The following is a 23,652-nucleotide window of genomic DNA, read 5'->3' on the forward strand; positions in this document are numbered from 1 at the left end:
CGTTTCTTTTGTTGCGCTAGACTCATAGTGTGGAGCGGATCAATGATACCGCTGCTTTTTCAGGGGTTTATTATGGCGTTCAGGTATCTAAGGCATACGGCGTGGCTAGGGACAAAAGTAAAACATAAATTGGCCCTTCACCATGTATCTCCACAACACCAGCGGACTGAAAGTATCCATTTTCAAGCATGAAGGACACAACTTGCTATGGCCAATGCAAGCGTCGGGCGTTTTTGGCCTTCAGCAGTTGCTAGCGATTGTATATCTGTATTACTAAGAACCTGGACAACGAGTCCAGAAGCGAAAACCTAAATCAAACATATTTAATTCACAAAGTAATGTTGTCCACTTTCCTTTGTGCGACTCGTAGCTTAAAGCCCGTCGATTTGAGCGAGGCTCAAGCTGAGCATTGTCTGGCCATGTTCATCTTGGTCCGATTCAGTTCTAGTCTCATGATGAGCATGTTTGGGCTCTGCTCGGCGACTAACATATACTAGTTGGGCATCCGCGGTAGTGATTCTTGAGGAAAGGCTCCTTTGGTGATGGCGAGGGAAGCTGGAATGGTCGGGAGCTCGCGATAGTCATCCGGTAGGAATCCCCACTCTAGAACAGGTGTAACTGCCAGGATATGCTAGTTGCATCGAACGCTGCACGAATAAGCCTCAGAACGGGTCTGGGTATACGAGGAGGATCTCAGATCGCCTCTACCTGGCTTCTCTGCTAACACGACACCACGGCACAATCAATATTTCCAATTGCCAAAGTCATCATCCACAATAGTGACGACGTATTCCTTGACGCAATGTTATTGCGTGTAGCTATCTAGGCAGTAGGCAGAGGTAGCTTTTAATACTCCGTATACTGCCCAGGTATCCGTACAGTACCTTTGCATACCACCCGCTCAACCTAATTTGGAATGTGGAGACGAACGACATCGTCTGGTGTTCACCATGTACGGAGTACAAAAAGAGGTCTTTGACCGAGCCACTTCGGTGAGGAGCTCCACACTCACGTGACCACACGTCAATCATGTATGGCCTTGGCAGGAAAGAGGGTCGCGCTTTGCGACTAACTCCTGTCGCTTCCCTGTATCCGTAATTGATTATTGTATATCCGTCCAGTGCCCAGGCCAATTCGAAAGCCTGAACCTCGACGAAACATCATCACATACGAAAATGGCTTCCAGATCGAGTTCACCTTCGCGCGGCCGCTATCGCTCCCGCACTAGGTCTCTGACGCCGCTCTCCGACGACCGGTCGCGCTCGCCAGCTCGCCATCGCTCATACGATTCACGCTCATCGCGTTCCAGATCGCCCAGCCCACGACGAAATGGCAGACACAGAGGCGAGAGTCGCAGCCACAGCCGAGGGCGTGCCTCCAGCCCCGCCGTCAGAAGCACCAAGGCAAGAATCCCTTTGGACTTGGATTCCGCAATCTCTGTATTCAGAGTGGAAGTAGCTAACAAGGCATCCTGTATTAGATAGTTGTTGAGCGCCTGACCAAAAATATTAACGAAGACCACTTGGAGGAAATTTTTGGTCAATATGGACGCATCAAGGACCTCGACCTCCCCATCAACAGGACTCGTAAGTTGCGCTAGATTGTTCACCCAAGGTCCCTTCTTGCCCAATCAATCTTCCACACCTGGCTGACGCTCCTTCTCTAGATGGCACTAACCGTGGTACTGCCTACATCCTCTACGAAACCGAAGGCGATGCTGAGGAAGCTATTGCTCATATGCATGAGGCGCAGCTTGATGGCGCCGTGATCAACGTTTCGATTGTCCTCCCTCGACGCAAGGTTTCCCCGGCACCTCCCCTGGCCCGTCGAGGCGGAGGTTTTGATCCCCGAGGCCCTCCTCTTGGAGGTCGTGGTGGTAGAGGCATGGGCGGACCCCACGGCGGTGGTGGAGGACCTGGTGTCTTTGGTCAAAATGGACCCCGACGAGGCATATCGCCGCCGCCGGCTCGATTTGGCCCTCGATCAGACACCTACAGACCTCGGTCCGTGTCACGTTCCCCGACACGATCGCCCGGGGCTGCTCCGCCGTCTAGAGGTGGCGGCAGCAGATACAGGAGCCGCTCCAGGTCCTACTCCAGATCTCCTTCGCCGCCTCCGAGACGTGGAGGTGGAGGCCGAGGTAACGACCGCAATCGCCGGAGACGGAGCCCAAGCCGGGACAGCTACGACAGCTACCATAGCCGTCGATCTCGGTCTCCCAGCCGAAGCCGCGAACATGGTGGCCGTAGAGGCGGCCGTGGGTACCGATGAACAAAATGTTTGAGCGTGGGTTGCCAAGGTGGTACTTGATATTTCAAGGCGTTTGGGAGGAATGAGGAAAAGTCTGCCAGGATACCCGCCATGCGAATGGCCACGGGCCTGGGCATATCAGTTGATCCGTAAGATCTGATCATGCCTGTACGCCTTCTCAGCTAATAACGCAAAGATGGATGATTAGATTACCCGCTTCTTGACATATTGCCGCTCGCCACCCCTTAATATGTCACGCACATCTGCGTAGTAAGACCTGCCCCATTCTGCAGGCTCCATCTTGTATTCCCCAGCCTCTGTCGCTCATGGGGTGTTCAATGATCAGATAAGCCTCAATCGTGTCAAATGACCAGCAATGTGCATACTGCTGCGTATCGGATTGCGCTGCTACTGGATTCGTGACAAACCGGAACTGGATGACTTTGTTGATCGCGTCCTCCCGAGCCACCCCATTGGACTCCGTTGTGACGAATGGGGGAGATGGCTTGCCTCGCAGATCGGTCAGTCATGTTCCGGTCCCTAGTTTTGCTACAACCCTTCGGCGTGTGGAATCGAACCACATGAGCATGATATCTCTGTGGACCCTTTCGGCTATTCCAGCGAAGACTCAAAGCTGTTCCTGTCTCCAACCAAGTTTTCAATCGATTGCCGAAGTTCAAGCCTTTGTGATACATCCATTGACTACATTGCTTCGGCGATAGCGATGGACTGAAATGAAGGGCGGTCGGATAGACGACACAACAGGTGAGCTTACGCCACATTCGTTGCCTATCCAGCCGCAACTAACTTTACTCCCTTCTCAGTTCGACAAGTCAACTAACCTGGTGCGTAGATTGTATTTGCGGCAAATCTCAATCGCGCTTTTTGCAGCTTTCCGCGGTTTAGTAAGCTTCCAAGCTTGGCAATTGTCAACCTCTTGCCAAACGAATCGAAGCCGAGCCCGAGGCAGCCGGGTGGCTATTTTGTCTTCCCTCTGACAAAGCCGTGCCACTGCTTACGTATGTAAGGAGAGACCGACAGCACTGCCTCCATTGCTATTGTATTCAATATCATCAACGATATTACGGACATGCACGGTACATAGAGGGGTGCCACAACTGCATGAAGACTGATAGAGTCTTCTCATCTCCTCGGTTACACAAATTCTCTAAGGGCTTGGGTTGGGCCGCGCTGACAGGTCATCTAAACGCGGAACGTCATTTGACAACCAGCATAGCCTAGAAATGTACCCATCATCAAGGGTACCCACCCAACCAATCATGCTGACCGAGCTGACCCGAATGCTGGGATGAAGGGGCAACGGTGCTCTCGGGGCTCAGCAAGTGGCCGCACAGCCAAACGGCCGGTGCTCCCAGCAAAAGGGAAGCAGCACCAGCACCAGAGCCGGCACCCAGGGATAAGACGACCGTGTCTCGGCTGTTGGTTGACCCTCTGCCTCGTTTCCCATTGTTGCAGTGGGATATTGACGAAAGGGTTGCATGAGTGTGTACTAAGTATGCAGCAGGGGTCTTGAAGCCGGAGCGCCCGAAAATGACATCGATTTAACTCCGCGTTCCTCACTTTCTGGAGATGCGAAGCGCTCGTTCCCACGAAAGAAACCTGCTTTTGTCATCTTACAGCATGCCTTTTCTTCATGAACCTACAACTGGATGACGCTCCGCCGGCTGTGATCATAGCCTCTGTTTTCACCTCCCCACCCCAGTCACGTTCCCTCACACTGCCCTCTCGTGAGAGTTGAGTTGAACTAACCAGACCAAACGAGGCCAAACGAACGCACCTCGCCTTGGTCAACTGTTTTGTAATACCAGGTCACGGTGCGCACTCGAGCTGATCAAGACCGGAACGACAAAAATACAGACCGTTCTTGGCCAGCATTCTGCAAATTCCTGGGACGTCGTCCAACGCCTGACAAAGTCTCGCAATCCTTCAGCCCTACGGACCTACACCCTCGTTCTGCCCCAACCTACCTGCTGGGTATAGAGCGTGGGATGTGGAACGCGGATGTGGTCAAATCCGTCCCTTCGGCTTTGCGCTAAACCGCAAATTGCACTCACCGTTTCCTTTGCATCTACTAATCGCTGACATCCCGGAGCGGTTTGGAACTCGCGTCTTCCTTCTGACATTCGTTACACCCCGGACGTCAGCGTGGCCGTGGCTCATCTTTGCAGCCCTCCTTCTCGGGGAGGACTTCTCTGGCTCAGCATTGGACAAAAAGCCTCGAGCCACACCATCCTATTCCCAGCCACTCCCCGTCCGTTGTCTCCCAGACGGGGGGCCTCTCCGAACCTCATGCTACTTTGGCATGGCGTCTATTTCTCTCAAATTACGTGTTCCCATCGATCCTTCGGTCGGCCCCGATATCCTCGCGATCCGAACCCAAACATCGACAGGCATCGTCGTTCACATGACGGCCCATTTTGGCTAGACTCTTACCACCCTCATTTAGTACGCGGGCAATAGTCAAGGCAGTGAATTTGATAGCATGGACACTGCCAGAATGCTTACGTTTTGTGGAGCAAGCGCACTTCAACCTTTTTGAAGGGCCGGTCAGAACAGGCCCAGGCACTCGGCTCGACACGTTGCACCACAGGGGCTTTCAACGAGGCATATTTACTCCCCCCCACGTCGGCGTCTATTCATATTCCGCGCCCATTCCGCGTCTTGCGTATACCCTCACACCGATAATACCTATCTTGGAGTAGGTTGAGCATCCCTTCACTACCATGCTTGCCTACTTCTAAGTCGCAGGGGTACGCCTCCTATCCGGGCTTTTGGGAGATTCATAGCCGCCTGATTGGCTGTTCCCGGTTTCTGGGAGCCCAGCTGTCGGGCAGTATGTACCTTGACGTACCTTTCCTGACGTGGTTTAGTTGGAGAGAGCAGTGTGGGTGTCCCATTCCGCAGAGCGCCCCGGTCTCGCGCGATGCTTGGCACAGACGCCTGGGTTGTCATGTCGTAAGGCGGTATTCTTCGCGCTGAGCGCTATGCCAATTGCCGTTTGAGGTCTTTAGCGGGACAAAGTGACTTGAGCTCCGTGGCGTTTGGACAATTCTCTTGGGTTCCAGGTGAGATGATGTAGCCTACCAGGAAGTAACTGTCTATTCTATGCGTGTGGGAGTGTCTGTATGCATGCGTGAGCAGATGTGTAGGTGTGTGTGCACGTATATGACCGCAGGTAGAGCCTTAGGAAGGATCTGTGACGGGAGTATATAGGAGTGCTGCTGTCGTCCTTCTGAATGTCTCGGATGGCAGCAGAACCATCACCAGTCTTCAGTCAGTTCGAGCTGCAACCGCCGAGTTAACCATCTCCCAATCTCTTCATAAACCAAAACTGCCACTAATTATTTTGGCTTCCTCGTATTCTGGAAAGTCAACACCGACCAAGACTCGCAACTCAATACGCCATAATCCGAGATGTTGTCCGCTACATACGCAACGCTCTTTGGTAGGGACTGCGTCCCAACCCATATCCCCCTCGACGAGGAACAACACGATTTGAAATCAGAACACCAAGAGACTACTTCTCAAGACCCTTTGTGTTCCATTGACGCCTTCCCACGCATCAGCCTGCACCCTTCGGCCCCGCCCACACCCCCGCCCCGTCCGCGTCCCGGTCCGCTGGGGCCCCGCCCGGATGTTCCGACGCCGCCGCCAAGCCCGTGAATGGCTTTGAGTTGCCTGACAAGGTGCTTCTGAGGTATACTTTACGGGTGATACTGACATCGGCACACCTGGTGGCACTGCCCACGGCAATACTCTATGACGGCGTTGAATGTTCCGCAGCGATGGTCAAGTAGCTCGGTCGAAAGACGCAGTTCTTCGAAAGAGCAACTGTTGAGGCCCTGACACCCTGTCGGCAAGCTGTTTAAAGCATGGTTTTCTCTTTAATCCCGTAATTGGCATGGGCACAATTGATGCGGAGAACCCTTGTTCGGAAACACAGCCTGCGTCTTCATCCTTGGGTCCCTTTTCTCAGTACACCTTTCCATGTACTTAATGGTTTCTTCTCACTCTTCTATCACTGTTTCCTTTTTTCTTGGTTTGATTCAGGGAAAGGCTCTGAAACTACGCGACGGTATACACGCGTAACGAGCATAAGCGTCATCATTACATTAGACTTGCATTCTCTGCGAAGGGAAAAGTAGCCTGTTTCTTTGCTTGGGCAGCATTCATGGCAGGGGGTATGCATATCACGGTCTTGGGTTCATTCGTTACTAGAATAGGAAATGGTGCTAGCGTAGCCAGTTTATACTTCACAATCCGATATGTTCTCTACTAGAAGCCACTTGATACCTATGTGAGACGGTTGTCAATCGACCTTGTCACAAAAGATTGGTCTAGAAGTGAATATTACTCTCAATATATCGATTCATTATGTTTGCTCTGGTATTAACAATACCTAGGTCGTTGCTTCGGTCTTAGACAAGTGCGTTCATAAAGCCAATCGTGGCGGTTTTCATCGGGGTCATGAAAACCATCATTAGCCAATGGTGAAGCCCATCGACACACAAACCCGGGGCCCACGGCGAGATCAAAGTTATACGCTTTATTAGAAGAAGAACGGTTATCACTGGTGGAGCTCGTTTTTCATATATGTCCTTCTATTTCCAAGGGAACGATATACTTTCCAAAACACATGTTTGATATCGAGGTCCCTGTTCTTAGTACTTCGAAAGAAAGCTGAAGTCTCCAAAATCCATGAATAAATTCTTGACCTGGAGAGATCTGAAAATGAAGAAGCTTGGTTTGACGTCTCATGTTGCGGATATTCAGATTTCTAACCTGTGTAAGAAGGCACGTCTCCCGGTATATTTTGGGGGGGGGGGGGGGGTTCAATGAGAGCCTGGATCACGGACGTTCAATTGTAGACTGTTCCTGTCTCGATATATCCTGGGCATATCTGCCCTCGGGGAAATACTTCAAGTCACAAATTGTAGTCTTGCATACTGTCTACGACAAGGATATACAGATGAATGCGATATTTGTGAGAGAGAGAGAGAGAGAGAAAAGGATAAGGGAGTTCGTGCTAATCCAGTAGCAATTTGTTGAGAGGCACTACAGGCAAATATAGAGAGCGAAATATCAGGCCGTCCTGCAAATATAGCGACTGGAAGTTCATCGTTACTGGTGCTATTATAGACCTGTTTGAAAGAGTATTATTATCAAACTTGATGAGGGAACACAGCCCCTAAGTAAATATGGCTGCAACTCACTTTCAGGGAATAATACAGCAGGCATAAATATGAAGAATATTTCTTCTAAAATAGAATGCAATCATTGATAACAGTCTTGAAGATAGAGGACAGCCGGAGATGCTGCTACTCCCCGGACTTGGTGGGTCGGATACCGGCAAAATCGCCGAGAGGGGCGGCTTACTAGTTCTCGAGCTTGCTCCGGGCCCGATAGGCAAGCCTCCAGTGTCTAGGTTGCTGCATCGTCTGCGAGTGCGGATGTGGAGAAAAGTGTGACGTGCAGGAAGAGGTCAGTCAAAGGCATTAGGTAGTATTGGAGGTGCGAAACGAGTTGCTGCTTGATCTCTGCTGATTGAGTACGATCTTCTATTCCCCGATGGCTATAGACGTGGCATCTTCAGGGCCAGTCGAAGTTTGCTACGTTCATCATGTTAGAAGCCCCTGCAAGGAAGGGCGGAATCGGGGGTCAAGGGGGACAGTGTACCGCTGTGAGCCACTGAGGCTGGTCTCTTAATTAAAGGATTCGCATGATGCAGCCTGCAGTGGCCACTTTTGCAGAGCTTTTAATCCTGTTGGCTACCCGCTTTCTGCACTGCAGCTCGTGTTGAGAGTAGACCAAGGAAGGCGACCTTGGCCAGCAAGGGTGCATGAGCCATTGGGAAACTTGGTATCTCCTCGTGATAAGACGCGATAAAAATGAAAAAATCAAAATGGTTGGCCACTGTCCGTTCACGTTATCCAAATCTTCAGATCATTGAAACATTGCGAGGAGCAGAATAGATCAAACCAAGATAAGCCCGTCGTGAATTCAATTGTTTTGCCAGTCTGTTAAGGCGGCTGCTGTTGCTGCTGAGACACCCTTGAACATGGTCTATGTAATATCCATGAACAACATCCGTAAAATATGGTTCAACAATGCTTCCTGTCCGACTTTGCGCTAAACGTACCAGGAGCAACATCTGTTTTACCTTAGTAAAAAGGACCAGTGCGTTATCTAGCAAATGAGTAGTATTGTCCACCCTGCACTCTTTCTTCTTCCTCGTCGCGTCGCTTCCGCATGCAGGGCCACATGGTTCGGTTCGTGTAACATGGATGTTTCTCCCTCCCCTGGAAAAACTGGCCGAGCCCTGTACTACCATACCAGTTTTCGCCCATTATCTCAAGAAGAGATACGGTTTCCCGTGATAAGAGAGCGGGGACTAAAGCAGGAGAACTGTGCTTTTGTTAGTCCTTGGCAGATCGTTACCATCGCTAACGGCGAACGGATCTTGGCGAGTCTCTTCCTCGGACAACAGGTACATCTCTATCCTATCTGTTTCTCACGAGATATAGAAATCAGTTTGTGCATATCACATCCGAACAAAAGCCCAATGAACATATCCTCTCAGGCTTCTGTATCATGCCCATGCGGTATCAACACGCCGCATTGGGCCTCGGTCGCTGGTTGTCCCAGTTGGCGAGACACCAATCTCGTTCTCGCCCTAGAATCAATGACCTGGCGACATGTCATCTCCAATTCCTGCAGTAGCTTTCTGCCAAGCTCACTGCGCAGGTGTAGCCTTACCCCAGCCTGATGCAGAAGAATCTTGCCAGGAGCTCAATGCTATCTGTAGGATTCCGTGTGACTCCCGTTGGTTGAGCAGCAGTGCGGCGCCCTCTTAAGAAGCTCTACCTTCTCTAATGGGCTGATCCCTGGCGGTCAGTTCATGTCCTGACTTTGGACTTTGCATTATTAGCCTTGACCTCACCTCATTTTTCGTTCGTCTTTCAGCCCAACCGAGTTCCTCGTACAAGGCGAGAGAACATCATTGAATATCCGTCACGTTGTTGATCTTTGTAGACCGCGATCACACTTTTAGCTCTCCTGCGCATCACGCATACACACCAGAAACCCTCATCATGATCTCGGCACTCCTTCCGGCAGGCCTTGTGGGCCTTCTATCGTTGATTGATATCGTTGGCGCTCAGCAAGACGATCTCGGAAAGGTTCTCCAGTCCCAGTCAAATCTGACCACTTATTTCAATCTAATCAAGGTAAGTTGAGGTGGTGTAGTTCTTGTCGTTTTCATTGTCAATATGCTTCGCTGATTGGGCATGAGACGCTTTCGGAGAGAGGCTGCAAGTCTTTGCTGACTTTGATCAGAAATACCCTGAAGTTATCCTCAAGCTCCCCAGCTACGACGGAGTCACAGTGAGTTCTCTATGACTTCTTTGACCCAAGCGGCGCAGGCTCCATGCTAATATATATCCAGGTTGTTGCGCCATCCAACGCAGCTTTTGAGAACATTCCCGGCACTCAACTAAATGGCAAATGGAACGAATCAGATCCCTCCATCGCCATCCCTATACTGGAGTACCACATCCTCCAAGGCACAGTCTCAACCGGCGCCCTTGAAACAGGCCCCTCAGTATTGCACTCCTCGTTGTTACAGAACCCAGCCTGGACCAATGTCACCGGCGGGCAGAACGTCATGGTGAACAAGCAGCCTGGCGACGTGATTGTTTTCACCTCTTCCAAAGGCACCCGCACCACACAAGTCAAAGGAGACATCAGGTTTGCCGGCGGCCTCATTCAGGTTGTCGACAACCTCTTGATACCTCCTGCCAGGCTTGAGAACTCGACCGAGTCTTTCGGGCTCTCTTCCTTCCTTGGCGCGTTGTACACCGCCAAACTCCTGCCCTCGCTGTCGGAAAAGAGGAACGTGACAATCTTCGCTCCTCGTAATGAAGCGTTCCAGCGCGTCGCCGGGCATCTTGAAGACTTGGACGAAAATGCATTCAGGAACTTGCTCAACTACCACGTTGTCGAGGGCCAAGTAGTTCCCTCCTTGGGTCTTAAGAACGGTACTAGCCTGTATACCCTGACTGGCCAAAGTCTCAGAGTCATCCGTTCTGGTAACAACCTCTTCCTCAACTCGGCGCAGGTCGTTCAGCCGGATATCCTACTCGCCAATGGCATCATGCACATCATCGATAACGTCCTCAACCCAGACAAGGCAACGGCTGTGCCGAATCCCACCGCCATCAGCCAGGAGCCCGTGTACCCCGAGAGCTCCGCCTCCGGGCTGCCTTTCACTTCTGCAATCCCCTGCACTGTAAGTTGTCCCGTGACGAGTACGACCATCACCACCGCTGCGGCTTCAACAAGGACCTCGACAACGGCCATAATGACTACCACTAGCCCTGGTGTCGCAGCGCGAACGGTGGCGGCTGCAGGTGCAGCCCTGCTCGCGGGGTTAGCCGCGTTGGCTTGAACAAAATGAGGGCCTGGCTCTCGTGGATAGAATGAAGCTATAGTATTGCTGTAGTGCTTAGAGCAGAAACTCCAATGAGTCAAAATGTGAACCAGTGTCTGACATACAAAGGAAGGACTAGAACACAGCCATACCCATCACGCAACCGATACACTATGCTAGGGGTGAAGTGGCCTTACCTTGTGAACCTTTCTTGCTACCTCGAAGCTGTTCAGTGAAGAATGCCACCAGAATACAGCTGACGAGACACGGCAAGTATAGGGAGGTTTCTTTCGCTATGAGACAACACCCGCCCTATGTTCTCAGTGAGCTTCTCAGTAACCACAGAGATTCTGTTTATCAAGCGTCGGCATTATATCATGATGTGAAATGGGTTGACCGTGGTGCCTCCTTCATGGCTACAGTCTTGTCACAAGAGTTGTAGGTTGGGCGGTTCCATAACATTCAAGTCTCATGTCAAGAGCAAATTAACCCGACTGCTGGTCCAATCTATCCACAAAAAGGAAGAGATCAAACTCCACGAGCCCACGGTATAAATGCTAGCACCCAATATTGTTATTACTCGAGCATCAGTGCCTCAGAACGGAAGCCTCTTCCCTCTCGTTTGGCTTATCTAAAGGGTCGAATTTCGTCTTCGTTCGTCCCTGGACTCAAAGAAAGACAGACTTGACTTCGTTGATCTCGTGGCTGGCGAGTAATACTCTCACTATGGGCGCCAGGAGACCTTGAGATTGTTCTCTTCCGTCGGGACCGTCTCCACACTGACGGACCACGATATATCCCAAGAAAGAAATATGGTATGAAGACTTGCCCGGTGTCCAGAGATGCTCAGACGTCATGAGTACAACAGTCACAGGAGTAATATTCTTCGGCGTCCAAGACGTTTACATCCTCACGTAAGCGTTCCATGGTGTCCCGCATTGCCCAGATGCAAAAGCCCACTAGGCCTCACACCAACCAAGGCCTAGGCATTCGGTTGAGAGAAAAAAAAAACCTGCAATAATCGCCAAGGGCACACCCAAAGTCATCAACGCCGCAGACCTGCATCTCGCCTTGTCCCCAACCGCCCATCCCCAGCTGCCAACTGGCGTCCGCAAGCCAAACGTCAATCGACGCCGGAATAACAAACCTGACTTCCAGACGCGGTGAGCATGTATGCCCAGCTCTCGGGGAACTCTGATGTGCCCTTGAAACCATGCTGTGTAAGGCTCTAGCCCCTGGTTGCACACCTGTCAGAGTCACTACCTTACATTGCGTGCGGAGGGCCCTGCTTTCAGTACCCTAGAGTATTGACGCATGAACGAATGATCGAGAGACGGAGACGACCTTTGCCCCAATCATCCATCCACCTGGGAGGTGACTCGCAGGACACGTAGTAGGCACACCGTTGCAAGATAAGAACTGTATATGCGGGCGATGGCACATTGTTCGCAAACTCTCACTCTGGTTCCATCAACTGAAAGATACCACTGTGAGAGCGGGCGAGATACCCAGCGAACGAAGGACTGCGAGCGAAGTCAGCGCGATTGGATGAGACACATCCCCCATCCACTAGCTCCGTATCCAATGCGAGACTTGCGCGGCTTGACGTAGCGGGCAAAGGGGACGAGGAGCTCGGGAGGGTTGGGGGTTTGTATTATTCCGGTGTACTTCTAAATAACCGGCTAGGCGAGCTGCACGGCTTACTGACTGGAGGAGATCGAAGCCGCCTGCCTAGATAGAACACGAGATGGAGTGGCAGCCCATAGGCGGGGTCGTCTAGATTATGCAGCTGCTGACTGGTTCGTGTTATTGCCACCGCGTCCATAGCAAGAATTTCTACGGCCATGGACTCTTCTTTTTTGTGAGACGTTTAAGCGTGCGTGGCTAAAGCAACGGCGATGCATATTTTAAGTTGCTCGAAGGGAGTGGCACAAGAAGTTGGGTGCGCAGTGGGACTATGTCTGCGTTCGTTGCAACCGGAGCATTGAGAGATGCCGACTCCGCGGGCTGGGTTCGGTTAGGGCCATTGTTGCTTCGCTTTAGGAAATACTTGGCTTTAGACTTTGCAAGGACTATGGGCAGGCAAGAAGTCCACTGCAGCCTGGGCTTGTTGAATCCTGAGAGCTGAAGTCCAGCGGGCCGAAGATGGTCCAAAGCGGGAAATGAAGCGAAAGTACCCTTGGGGTGCCCGACATGGCCTCATCCGGGCCTGCTATGGTGTCGTGAAACAGCAACTCGATTGAACATAGTATCGAGGGCTAACGCATGCGCAATGCAGTGTAATCGGCCCTCTTTCCCGCAAGACGCAGATTGCACAAAGTTGGGAAATCATACCAGGATCCTTACCAGGACGTGCGTTGACAACCACATCTGCATTGCAGGTGGCATCATGCGTGTTGATCGATAGCATGTGGTTGAATGGGTCAACTGTGGGCATCATGCAGCAGCGGAACCGAGTCTGACTTGATTGCCAGATAAGCAATGACAAGAGCAGCGCTCCCAAGTTGCTGGATGTATTGGCCAGCTTCGGATAGAAACAAAGGAAAGCGTCCACCGCCTAGCCGGGAAGCCCTCGGGGCGTCGATCGTCCATGATGGGGTTTCCATTCGGACCTCTTAGCGTCGATTTGGCGAGGAAGCTGGAGTCCAGAACTTGTGTTGCTTGACGGCAGGGCCGGCAGAGGCGCTCTCGCCGCAGTTCCATTGCCGGTCTTCCAGGTGGCGAGCGTGAACCGCGGACCATGTCCGAGCGGCTGGAACAGAAGACGGCCAAGCAGGCAATGACCCTTCCATCTAGGTGATGCTGACAATGGCCCACTTGGCTCAGGTCGTAAGCAGTGTAAAGGTATTACAGAGTACTAGGGTACGCATCTCGATGGTGATTCGGATGACGCCAGTTATGTTTGTTGGTGTCCTCTCTGTTATGTCGATAGCTGCAGGAGGGTTGATGCTGCGATGAGCTTGCCCGGAGGGTGTGCATCTGCTCTCGCTTTGGCCTGAGGAGGGACCAGCCCAACTGAGCGTCGTTTTCTCAGTCTCGTATCGCTTTCTCTTGCTTGGGTGCAGCCGGATCTGGCCTCGAGGCTTTCATCGCGTTGAGCTTTGACGCCATCGTGACATGGTGGCCACGGTGCTTGACACGCCGGTGGAAATTGCGGTAGGAGGCCATAAGACAGCCAAGACGGGTTATGGCAGAGCAGCGCAGCACTGTCGGGCGCTATTGGGGTTTAGTCCCGAAGAGGCAGTATTCCTTATCTCGTCTTTTCCTCCTGTCGGACCAGCAAGCTTACCAGGGACAAGGGGGTCGGTCGGAAAGAGAGACCAACAGGGGCCTTGATGCAGGAACAAGGGCACCACTGGGCGAACTGGCTGATGCATGCACGCCACGAGGGCTAGCCGACGCACCAGTGCAAGCGTGGCCCGGGCCAATCTCTTGCTGCTTTTCTGATACTTTTCCTCAGCCTGTTTTCTTTGAATGTTGTGGCAATCAGAATCGGAGGAGGGGAGCTGGAACCCGTCTGGGAAAGCAACGCGCGCACGGCGGGACGGATAAGGTAGCGGGACGGATGGACAGGGCCAGGGGGGGTGAAGCATGGCAGGAGAGGCCAGCCAGTTGCTGAAGTGGCACCTGGACTGTCGTATCATCAAGGCTGAAGGTGAAGGGCGGGCGCTGCAAGGTGCCAATAGTGAGGTTTCGTCGTGGTAGTAGTCATGTTGCCGCAACTATCTGTTGGGGGCCTTGGTCCTCGATTGGGTCGGCAGCTGAACGGAAAGCGCCGAGATGCAAAGAGTTGAGTGCCTTGAGGGCACGTTGTTGGGCGGTAAGGTAATGCTCTAGGTCCCGAGAGCAGAGCGGGTATGACGGTGAAGGCGAGGGCTTGGTGATGTCTCATACATGTTGATGATTTGTTTTGAAGGTGGAAGATGAGTAAATAGTTTGGGCCCGTCCGAACTAGAACGAGCCGGATCCGACGCCTACCTACGTACCCAGATAGACAATGGGACGAAAAGAGAAGGAGAAGGAGAAGGAGAAGGAGGAGCGAGCGGGCTTCCTGGTGTACTGCGTACAGTGCGACCCTTTCCCTCTTCATTTCCACTTTTGCCAGGTACTTTTGCTGCATAGCGACGTGGTGAAGCGCCCAGTTGGTGCGCTAAAGTGCTCAGTTCAGCAGTCCACTACCGCTTGGGTTGCTCAAATACCGTGCGGAATATAGACAGTCACAACTGCACATGGCGTTCTGCAACCGCTAAGGGAAAAGCTGAGGCGGCATGACGGGAACGAACTGGACCTACCTACTATCGATGTAGTAGCGATGTAGGGACCCTCAAGCCACACCTTGGCTGTTTTGGTCCCGCTTACACCCCCCTCTTCCCCCTCCAGCCAGCTAGCTTAGCTGCCCACGCCGAGTAGAGTCGAGTCTTTGATGGGAAACGCACCAATTCTGGCAAGGTATGGTACGGATAGATAGGTAGTTGGGAGGTGGCTGAACATCACCCTTTCTCGCACTTGACCCTGCCTGATCTTAGTTTGTCCAGGAACGTCTTCTACCCGGCTTCGCCTCTCATTCGATGCCCGACTGCGATTCTTTCTTCTCCTCCTCGCTTTGCCCGTTGCCGTGAGCAGTACAAATCATCCCCTGTCGCTCGTTTGGCACTCACCTCAGTGGTTTGCTGTTCAACTCGAGCCTCTTTGGCATAGCGACAACAGATCGCCGCGACATACACCACATTCGCTTTCGACTTCTTCTCAGTCGTCCTCTGCCCACCTGCGAGCTTAAAGCAGGCCGGACTCTTCAACTTCTTCTCCTCCTCCATCATCACCACGAGAGACCCTCACTGCTCTCTCGTCTAGTTCCAAGCCACTCGATACCCTCCACATTCCAACAATGGATCAAGACCAGGGCTACTACTCCCGCTCTGCGGCCGCTGGCACTCCTCTCCGCCCAAGCACTCCCAACACAGAAAGCAGCCGCAACCCGTTTGGCGACGGTATCGAGTCTCAGGCGGCTTCCCAAAGAGGCCCGGTGACCACGAACCCGTTCGGTACACCCGCCGTCTCGCGTCCTGCCTCGAGTTTCGGCTCAGCCAGCGCCCTTGGAGCCCGCTTCGACGAGCGCACCAACCGTTACTTCCACTCGAGACGAATCCGTAAGGAGGACATCGAGAAGCCCTGGTTGAACAAGGCAGACCCCAAGGAGAAATGGGTCACCATCATCCCCATCATCGGCATCCTCGTCGGCCTTGTCGTCTCGGGCTTCCTGATCTGGGACGGTGTCCGCAGTGTCGTCAAGCACAAGTATTGCCCCGTGCTCATTGAGGACTTCTCCTCGGGCGCCCTCGACACCAACGTCTGGACTCATGAGGTGCAGGTCGGCGGCTTTGGGTATGTTTCTTCCCTCGCCTTCTTCCCCAGAACCGCGCGCTAATCCTGCTTCACAGCAATGGCGAATTCGAGATGACCACCGCAGACAATGAGAACGTTTTCATCAAGGATGGCAACCTCGTCATTCTTCCTACTCTCACTGACTCGGCTCTTATTGAGAAGGACAACGTGATTGACCTGCTCAAGGATGGAACGTGCACTTCAGACCAGCCCTCGGCTTGCATTGCCGCCACCAACACTACTGCCGGCAACTCTTCCATTGTCCCCCCCACCAGGTCGGGCCGCATCAACACCAAGAAGGGCGCTACCCTCAAGTATGGTCGCGTTGAGGTCGTTGCCAAGTTGCCCAAGGGAGACTGGCTCTGGCCCGCCATCTGGATGATGCCCGTCCAGGACACTTACGGTGCCTGGCCTCTTTCTGGCGAGATTGACATCCTCGAGTCCCGCGGCAACAACTGGACTTATGCACAGGGCGGTAATAACATCGCCTCGTCAGCTCTACACTGGGGCCCCGACCATGCCAACGACGCTTGGTGGAGAACGAACAACAAGCGTCAGGCCCTGCACACGACGTATGCTGATGGCTTCAACACGTTCGGTCTCGAGTGGTCCCAGAAGTACATCTTCACCTACATCAACAGTCGTCTGCTCCAGGTTCTCTATACCAACTTTGACGAGCCCATGTGGCAGCGTGGTGACTTCCCTCAGGCCAACTCCAACGGCACCCGCCTCGAGGACGTCTGGAGCCAGACTGGCCGCTCCAACACGCCCTTCGACCAAAAGTTCTACCTCATTATCAACGTCGCCGTTGGAGGTACCAACGGCTGGTTCCAGGACGGCCAGTCTGGCAAGCCATGGCTTGATTCCAGCCCCAACGCCAAGAAGGACTTCTGGAATGCCCGCGACCAGTGGCTTCCTACGTGGACGTCGCCTGAGCTCTCTGTCTCCAAGGTTTCCATGTGGCAGCAGTGTGACGGCGATGAAGAGTTGTAAAAGCAACGTTGACGCAAACATTTCTCGTTTTTTTCTTCTTCGCACAGTGACATATAGAGAGAGCATCATGCTATATTGGGATAGACGATGGGACGCGCGGAATTGGTTCACAACGGATGGCAATCATTTTGGAATACCAACACAGGGGAAGCTACCCTAGTGCTTCGAGCACGTGTATCTGACAACAGTGTCGAGTGGTTTGATTGGGATACTGAGAGATGTCATATTACCGTCTACCTTAATAAATTGGAAAACTACCACGTACTTCAACCACTCCCTCGTCTTGTGAATTCGACCCTCGGTTTCTGTGCCCTCCAATCTATAAATCTCACGCAAGTGTCAACTAGTATGTGGCAAGCCGACGGTATCGAGGTAAGGCCCTGTAGCCCTACATCCCTGCATCTCAATACTAGTGCAATTGTAGGACAAACGGCCGATGCGTTCATCAACACCCTGACTGATAAGGACGGGCAGACAAGCTACACTGTCGGACAACTTATCAACATGCCGTTGATATCAGTAGGTATGTTTTCTTTCCCTGTCCCCACCGGCGCTGCACTTGGCTTACCGCAGCAGCCAGTCACCGCGCTCGTCAGACGAGCCCGGAATCAATAAAGGCACGCAACCCTGCGGCGGGCGGGCGGAGACGACGGCGCCCGCCCGGGGGACGATGCACTGTGATGCGCTCACTCGTTGCATCACACTTGCAGGCAGGCAACGACGGCCAAGAAACAAGGGGCCGGTTGGGCGTAGCTGGTCGAATCACAACCTGAGCCATTGATCGTCACCGAACCCTACGGCAGTTTTGATGTGCTGGCCTGGCGATGCAATGCTACCTAGATGCAGCTTTCCCGGACGAGCGATTGTCGTGGGTGGGCAGGCGGCTTGCCACCTTGTCCTGTTGGTACCCGAGCCCTTGTCTCTCCCCTCTTTCTCTCTCTCTCTCTCTCTCAGTCAGTCAGTCAGTGTCTTTTCCGCCCTTTGTTCGCGGCAGAAGCTATAGCCCTTTATCGCGTGTTTTTCTGACTCGGCGCCCAAGAACAAGTCAATAAACCAGAGATATATTGCTGATGATGGAAGGTTTCATCGAAAGGCGCAGATGCTTGGCGTTACCTACAGACACACAGTGTCTCGGGGACCCGCCGGCTAACGGAATTGCTTCTTTTCGTGGTCTCGAGGGGTTAAGCCGCCGTGGCACTAACGAACGAGGTTGCCACGCCTCGCGTAGAGTTTGGGCAGATTACATGCTGCACGGAGGGATAAGCGATATACGGCTTTTGTCTCAGCCGCGAAGTTGGGTCGCGGGAGGGTTCAGGTCAGCATTTCGTCATGAGACGCAGGTGGTTCAGCAGCATCCCTTCTGCATCGCGTGTAGTAGTTGTAGCAATAGCAGCACAAGGGCGAGTGAACCATGCGATGGGGAACAGAGGCCCGAAGAAACCCTCCTCGAGACTGTCTTGCACAGTGGGGGGGAAGGGGAAGGGAAGGGGATGGGGGCCGTCCGTGAATCACAGAACAAAATCTTGAAGAGACCACACACATTGCAGGCCCCGAGTACGAGCCGGCTTCAGGTCAGAGTTGGATGCCGACCGTAGTGGGCCGAACCCAGGTCCATGGATGGCTGGTGTCCGTACCTACTGTCTTCATTGACAGGGCTCGATCCTCGGTGCAAGTGGGAACACGACAGGATGAACAAAGACTGTCGACATCTCTGTATAAGTGGGGTTTCCCTCCTTCCAACTGCTTCATCACCCCACGCACGGCTGCGATAGATACGGGCTCGTCATGGGTGTTTGTTTTAGTGTAGATCGTGTGTTCAGCGTAGGGATTTCTTTGTTTCAGTCCTTTGTGAAGGGCGGGGTTGTATTCGGGGACTCGAACGAACAGGGATTGGGAGCGACGACCGTAAAGCGTCGTGGAATGGTCTGAACAGATTTTCCCACCTTCTTTGTTCTCTTCCGCCTTTACATTTTTCCCTTGCGGCAGGCTTCCCCCCCCCCCCCCCCCCCGAGGATGACGCCTCGTCATGTGAGCGTGGCGAGTGGGGAACCTTTCGGCCGGTTGCTCCATGGCGGATACATACGGATACATCATACAGGATAGTAGTATCCGTACTTCCTAGTGTACGGATACCTAGTGCTTCTTGCTCCGGCCGCTTGGGGAACAGGTCGGCGCCGAGCTGGAATTGGGCCTGTGCACCACCACCCTTGGAGGGGCTGAACTTTGAAGTGTGGTTTGTCGATGAAGCCGGAAGGGAAACCCCCACCCACCCCCCACTCATGTTTCCCAATGCCTGTTGAATTGCAGGTCGACAAACCTGCCAGTCTGTGTGTTTGTGTGTTTGTCTGTTCTGGCTGTCTGCGAGCCCGTTTGGTCTCGGCCGCGTTGACGGATCTTGATGTCTGCTAAACCCGGCATGCAGACATGTTTTCTTCTGGACCGCTGTCGACGCCAAAATCTTCATCTTTGGGCAGCGGCCTGTACGTGGGCTGCCTGTAACATGCTACAGACTTCACATTACTATTGTTTTCGGTTGGCCAATGTCTCTCTATCCAGTGTTAAGCCCGACTTCCGCCAGCGAAATTCTCAGACCGGTAAAAAGGCGAACGACACGCTTCATTTAGTGTGGCTGCCATGGCCTGTCTTTAGAAACATGCCCACGGGCCCTGCTCGCATCCTCGTCTCAGCCCGCCGCCACACGAGATGGAATCCCTGTCCTGCGTGCTGGCGTTCGTCTCCAGAGGATCCGACTTGGTGTCCACTCGCGGAAGCGGTATTCGCATGTGCCAACGTCGCATTCCAAGTGCCGGCCACGACTCAGCAGCGAGCTGACCAGACTGCTCCAGAACCTCATCAAGAGAGATACACCCATGAGCAACAGAGTCTGTGTGTTCGTTAGCAGGGCCGGCAGACATTGCCATTCTGGGAATGGGCAGAGTGTCAGCTCAAGATTGGCAACAGCAATCCACAGGGATGCGTGGCTTTGTGGCGACGGTTCAAGCGACGGCGTGCTGGATATCTTACGACGACCCAGAACGGTGGTTAAGAAGAAATGAAAAGAAACGCCACGAGCGAGCCGCTCGAGGCACTCCCTCCCGCCTTGTGAAACAAGCCCCTCGTTGTCCGGGGCTCGTGGCCCAGTCTTGGCCTTGCGTATACGACTACCCTGAACCGAACTGTCGTGTCGCTTGTGGTAGACTAACAATCTTTATTTCCCTATCGCGGCCCTTCTCCCGGGAAGGACTGTGCGAAGGCAACATGAGCCCAGCAGCTATACGAGGGGAGAGCTGATTGGAAGAGCAGCATGGTTTTCCTGACGCCGGAGGTTTAGGAGCGCGCGAAAAAAAAGAAAGAAAAAAAAAAAGAGAGAGAGAGAAAACCTAGAAACAGAAACTTCTGCCCCTTATCATCGCCCAGGTGGAAATTGGAAGCCTAACCACGATATCTGACATGCCGATGATACGCAGGCCGCTAATTGGGCCCAAGCAGCCCAGGGGAAGAAGGAAGCCAGCCGCCGGCGCTGACGCCACGAATCCTGGCAGAGGTCAGAAAAGCTTGTCTTTGGCCACTTGAGGATGGATGCTGCTCTTGATTCGAAAGCAGATTTCGGCGGCTAGGCAAGAAATCAGGACGGGCTCGAGCATGCTGACGGTGACAACGAGCAGTAACACCGGAGGTGGCAACTTGAGGCAGCGGTCTGTCATAAGCTTAATTGTGCGGACAGGCAAGGTCCACTTTAATAATAGAGAGAGATATATAGCAATATCCTCGCTTATGATTGAAAAGCGCACAGGAGGTGGAAGGCCGACCGGTCTCACTGGATGCGCTGGATGCATACACGTCGTCCAATCGATGGATTGGAGCCTCACGGCGGCCGTTGCGTTGTCGGCTCGTCCCATCCCATCCAGCCAACCATCGTGGCTGGCTAGAACATTGATTTTCGTGCCGTTCCTTTCGGAGATCCCAACGGCGAATGAGCTGAGTGGTCGTTTCGGCGTGAGAGGGTAGGTATGAGGGAGTGAGTGTGTGTGTGTGTGTGTGGCCTTATGAGCCCTGGATTGGTGGGCTGGCACCGCGGCAGCTTGGCCCGTCTAACAACCTTGTCGTAGCTGCAACCCACCGTCAAATACGAAGAATTGGCGTGTTAGTTAGTGGTGGGCAACACCCCAAGAACAAGCACGACCACCCCCTGGTTAGTGGTGTACACTACGGATACTACAGTACATATGCATGATTCTTGCTGTCATGACAATTTCCCAGCCATTAGAGTTTGTCATCCGAATCTGCTTGCTTCGTGATAACGGGTCTCGGCAGGTCGTCTGTTCAGCCCTTCTGCCCTACACCAGAGCCGGATGGCCCCCATTTCTTAATACACCTTTTGCAGCAGCCGAGCACTGGTAATCACAACCTGCTACAGCGGATTCAGGACTGTATTCCATCCTGCCGTGCCCCACTGGGTGGGCGGCTGCTGCTTGCCGCTTGCCGCTTGCTTGCACTGCCCCCCCCCCCCCCTCTCACGCCGCTGGTACGACGACGACGCGCCATGGCTTCAGTGGCTTTCGTTTCTTGCCGTTCTGCAGCTTCTATTCCTCTCCAGAAAGGGACGCAATGGGCAAAGGGCGATGAAAGACCGGACCGCCAATGGGACTTTCCGTCGTTCGTCCTGTGCACCGGACTCGAGCATCGCGCCGTCGTCTCATATTCCCTTAGCTCTTTTGGCCGTCCCTTTCAGTTGTGCACTGCGGAGTACTGGGCAGCTTTAGGCGTGCTAGAATCTCGGCTTGATCTGGTTTCCCATGCACTCCCGTTAGCGTCTTTTCACGGGTTGTACGTACCTGGCTTCGATATCGAGGATTTTCTTTTTCTTTTTTTTATTTATTTCTTTTTTCGTCTTTTCTGCGCTATCCTCGAAATGGGACTCCTGCCTGGTGGCGTATGCAGGATGCATTATCGCAAGGTCGACGAACCCCTGTTTGCGCCACCTACCGATGTTCCTGTCGCCGCTTTAGCAGCATCAAGAAAGATTCAGTATCTCGCCCTGTCTCGCCGCGGGAAGCCCCGCGAGGAACCAGGTTGGTTCCCTGGATCATCAGAGCGTGGGAACCATGGTAGTAGTACATGACCGTCCGTCGTCTGGGTCCTCACCATGTCACGATTGCGCCTTTGCAACATTGGTGGTGTGAAACGTCATTTGTAGTTTTGCTGTATGCTAGTTGCCAGTCTTCCGGGTTGGTAACTCAGAGTCATGGCCATATTCGGCGATCTCGTATCTGTCTTCCGTTGCTGCGTGTCCCAAGCAGTCATCACGTACGGTGGACACAATCCACGGCGAGCATGAGCAACCATCACATGTGCCATCATCACTCATCACAGTGCCGCCTCACTCAAAATGCGCCTGTCTTCTTGCGGGGAGGGCTCTTTCGCGTGGTACAGCCGCACTTTCGGGTCCAGCCCACTCGATATTGAAGCTATTGAATGTTCAGTACCCTGTGTGGGGCGCCTTCTCAGCCAGCCCAGAATCCAGTTCAACAGGCGGCGCCGGTATGGCTGAACAAGCCATCGTGCAACATTTTGCGCCATTGGCTGAGTTGCACGAATCGATAGAATGCCCTACTAGCGGCGCAAGGAGATGAAAGCGGGCGACCCCATCCGCACTGCTGGGTGCTCCCCTCATCTCAGTTCAAGGCAACCGGGCAGTCTAGACATCTACTTGGCTGATGGCTGATATCGATGCCACCTGCTATTGGAATTTCAGGCTGATCGAAGGCTGCCATGAGGAAAAGCCACGTGTTTGACACACACCTGCGACCTTAAGCGCCTGATAGAGGCAATCTTGCACACCCAAGGGTGAGCAACAGCCGAGATGGCTCTGTTAGTTACCTGCCCATCAGGATACGAAATGACCCGGGATTCTTATGACGAGAGCGTGATGGCGAGCAGATCCAAGGACGCTGATTGAGAACTGACGGTCAATGACACCCAGCAAGCAGGTGTCACAAGTGTCGGTAACCAAGCCCACTGGGCTCACGCTGATGATAAGCCCGACATGTTTCGAATCTAATACGGCAATGCAAATTGGAGGACGATGCTGCGAGTCCATAAAGAAGCACGTGTTTTGACTGATGTGGCATCGCAGCCCTAGTAACATCGAGCATTGCCCCTTCACCTGTCAATCGTGGAAGTGATGATCTCAATCATGGAAGTAATGAGTTCAGTTCGGGTTCTCCGATTCTTTGTCCGATCGAGGATTCGGAGGGCATACATGGGCATCGTAGATATGCTTGCCTTGCCAGAATCTTCAGTTGTAGTGTGGCACCGTGTCAACGGCGGGAGGGGCATGGGCAGATGCCAAGTAAGGATACCGGCATCGGCTCGGTGTATGGCGCCGGAAGAGGAGAAGTGTCATGGGCGTCACAGAGCAGAAATCGCAGCGCCAACACGTTTCGTATAGGCGGCGGGAAACAATCAAAGACTCGAGTTTATTTTCTTTGCTTGGCGAGGAATTGTTAGGAAGCGAGACGATGAACTAGGGTGGCTTGGGGGACTTCATGGGTAAAAATGGCAGAGCGCCACCAGGG

General features: G+C 53.1%; 3 protein-coding genes across 3 annotated transcripts; all 3 read left to right on the forward strand.

Moving 5' to 3' along the window:
- Positions 1 to 1,175: 1,175 nt before the first annotated feature.
- On the forward strand, positions 1,176 to 2,271 carry GLRG_07568 (RNA recognition domain-containing protein; the record flags this gene model as incomplete). The annotated part of the gene is made up of 3 exons (XM_008098383.1): positions 1,176 to 1,388; positions 1,481 to 1,586; positions 1,667 to 2,271. 3 exons carry the CDS (start codon positions 1,176 to 1,178, stop codon positions 2,269 to 2,271), a joined length of 924 nt encoding a protein of 307 aa, XP_008096574.1.
- A 7,091-nt stretch (positions 2,272 to 9,362) lies between these two features.
- GLRG_07569 (fasciclin domain-containing protein) lies at positions 9,363 to 10,717 on the forward strand (the record flags this gene model as incomplete). The annotated part of the gene is made up of 3 exons (XM_008098384.1): positions 9,363 to 9,497; positions 9,607 to 9,654; positions 9,716 to 10,717. 3 exons carry the CDS (start codon positions 9,363 to 9,365, stop codon positions 10,715 to 10,717), a joined length of 1,185 nt encoding a protein of 394 aa, XP_008096575.1.
- A 4,867-nt stretch (positions 10,718 to 15,584) lies between these two features.
- Positions 15,585 to 17,074, forward strand: GLRG_07570 (beta-1,3-glucan-binding protein; the record flags this gene model as incomplete). The annotated part of the gene is made up of 2 exons (XM_008098385.1): positions 15,585 to 16,081; positions 16,138 to 17,074. 2 exons carry the CDS (start codon positions 15,585 to 15,587, stop codon positions 17,072 to 17,074), a joined length of 1,434 nt encoding a protein of 477 aa, XP_008096576.1.
- Between the last annotated feature and the right edge of the window lie 6,578 nt (positions 17,075 to 23,652).

Source organism: Colletotrichum graminicola, assembly GCF_000149035.1.
Source record: "Colletotrichum graminicola M1.001 genomic scaffold supercont1.33, whole genome shotgun sequence".
NCBI lineage: Eukaryota > Fungi > Ascomycota > Sordariomycetes > Glomerellales > Glomerellaceae > Colletotrichum > Colletotrichum graminicola.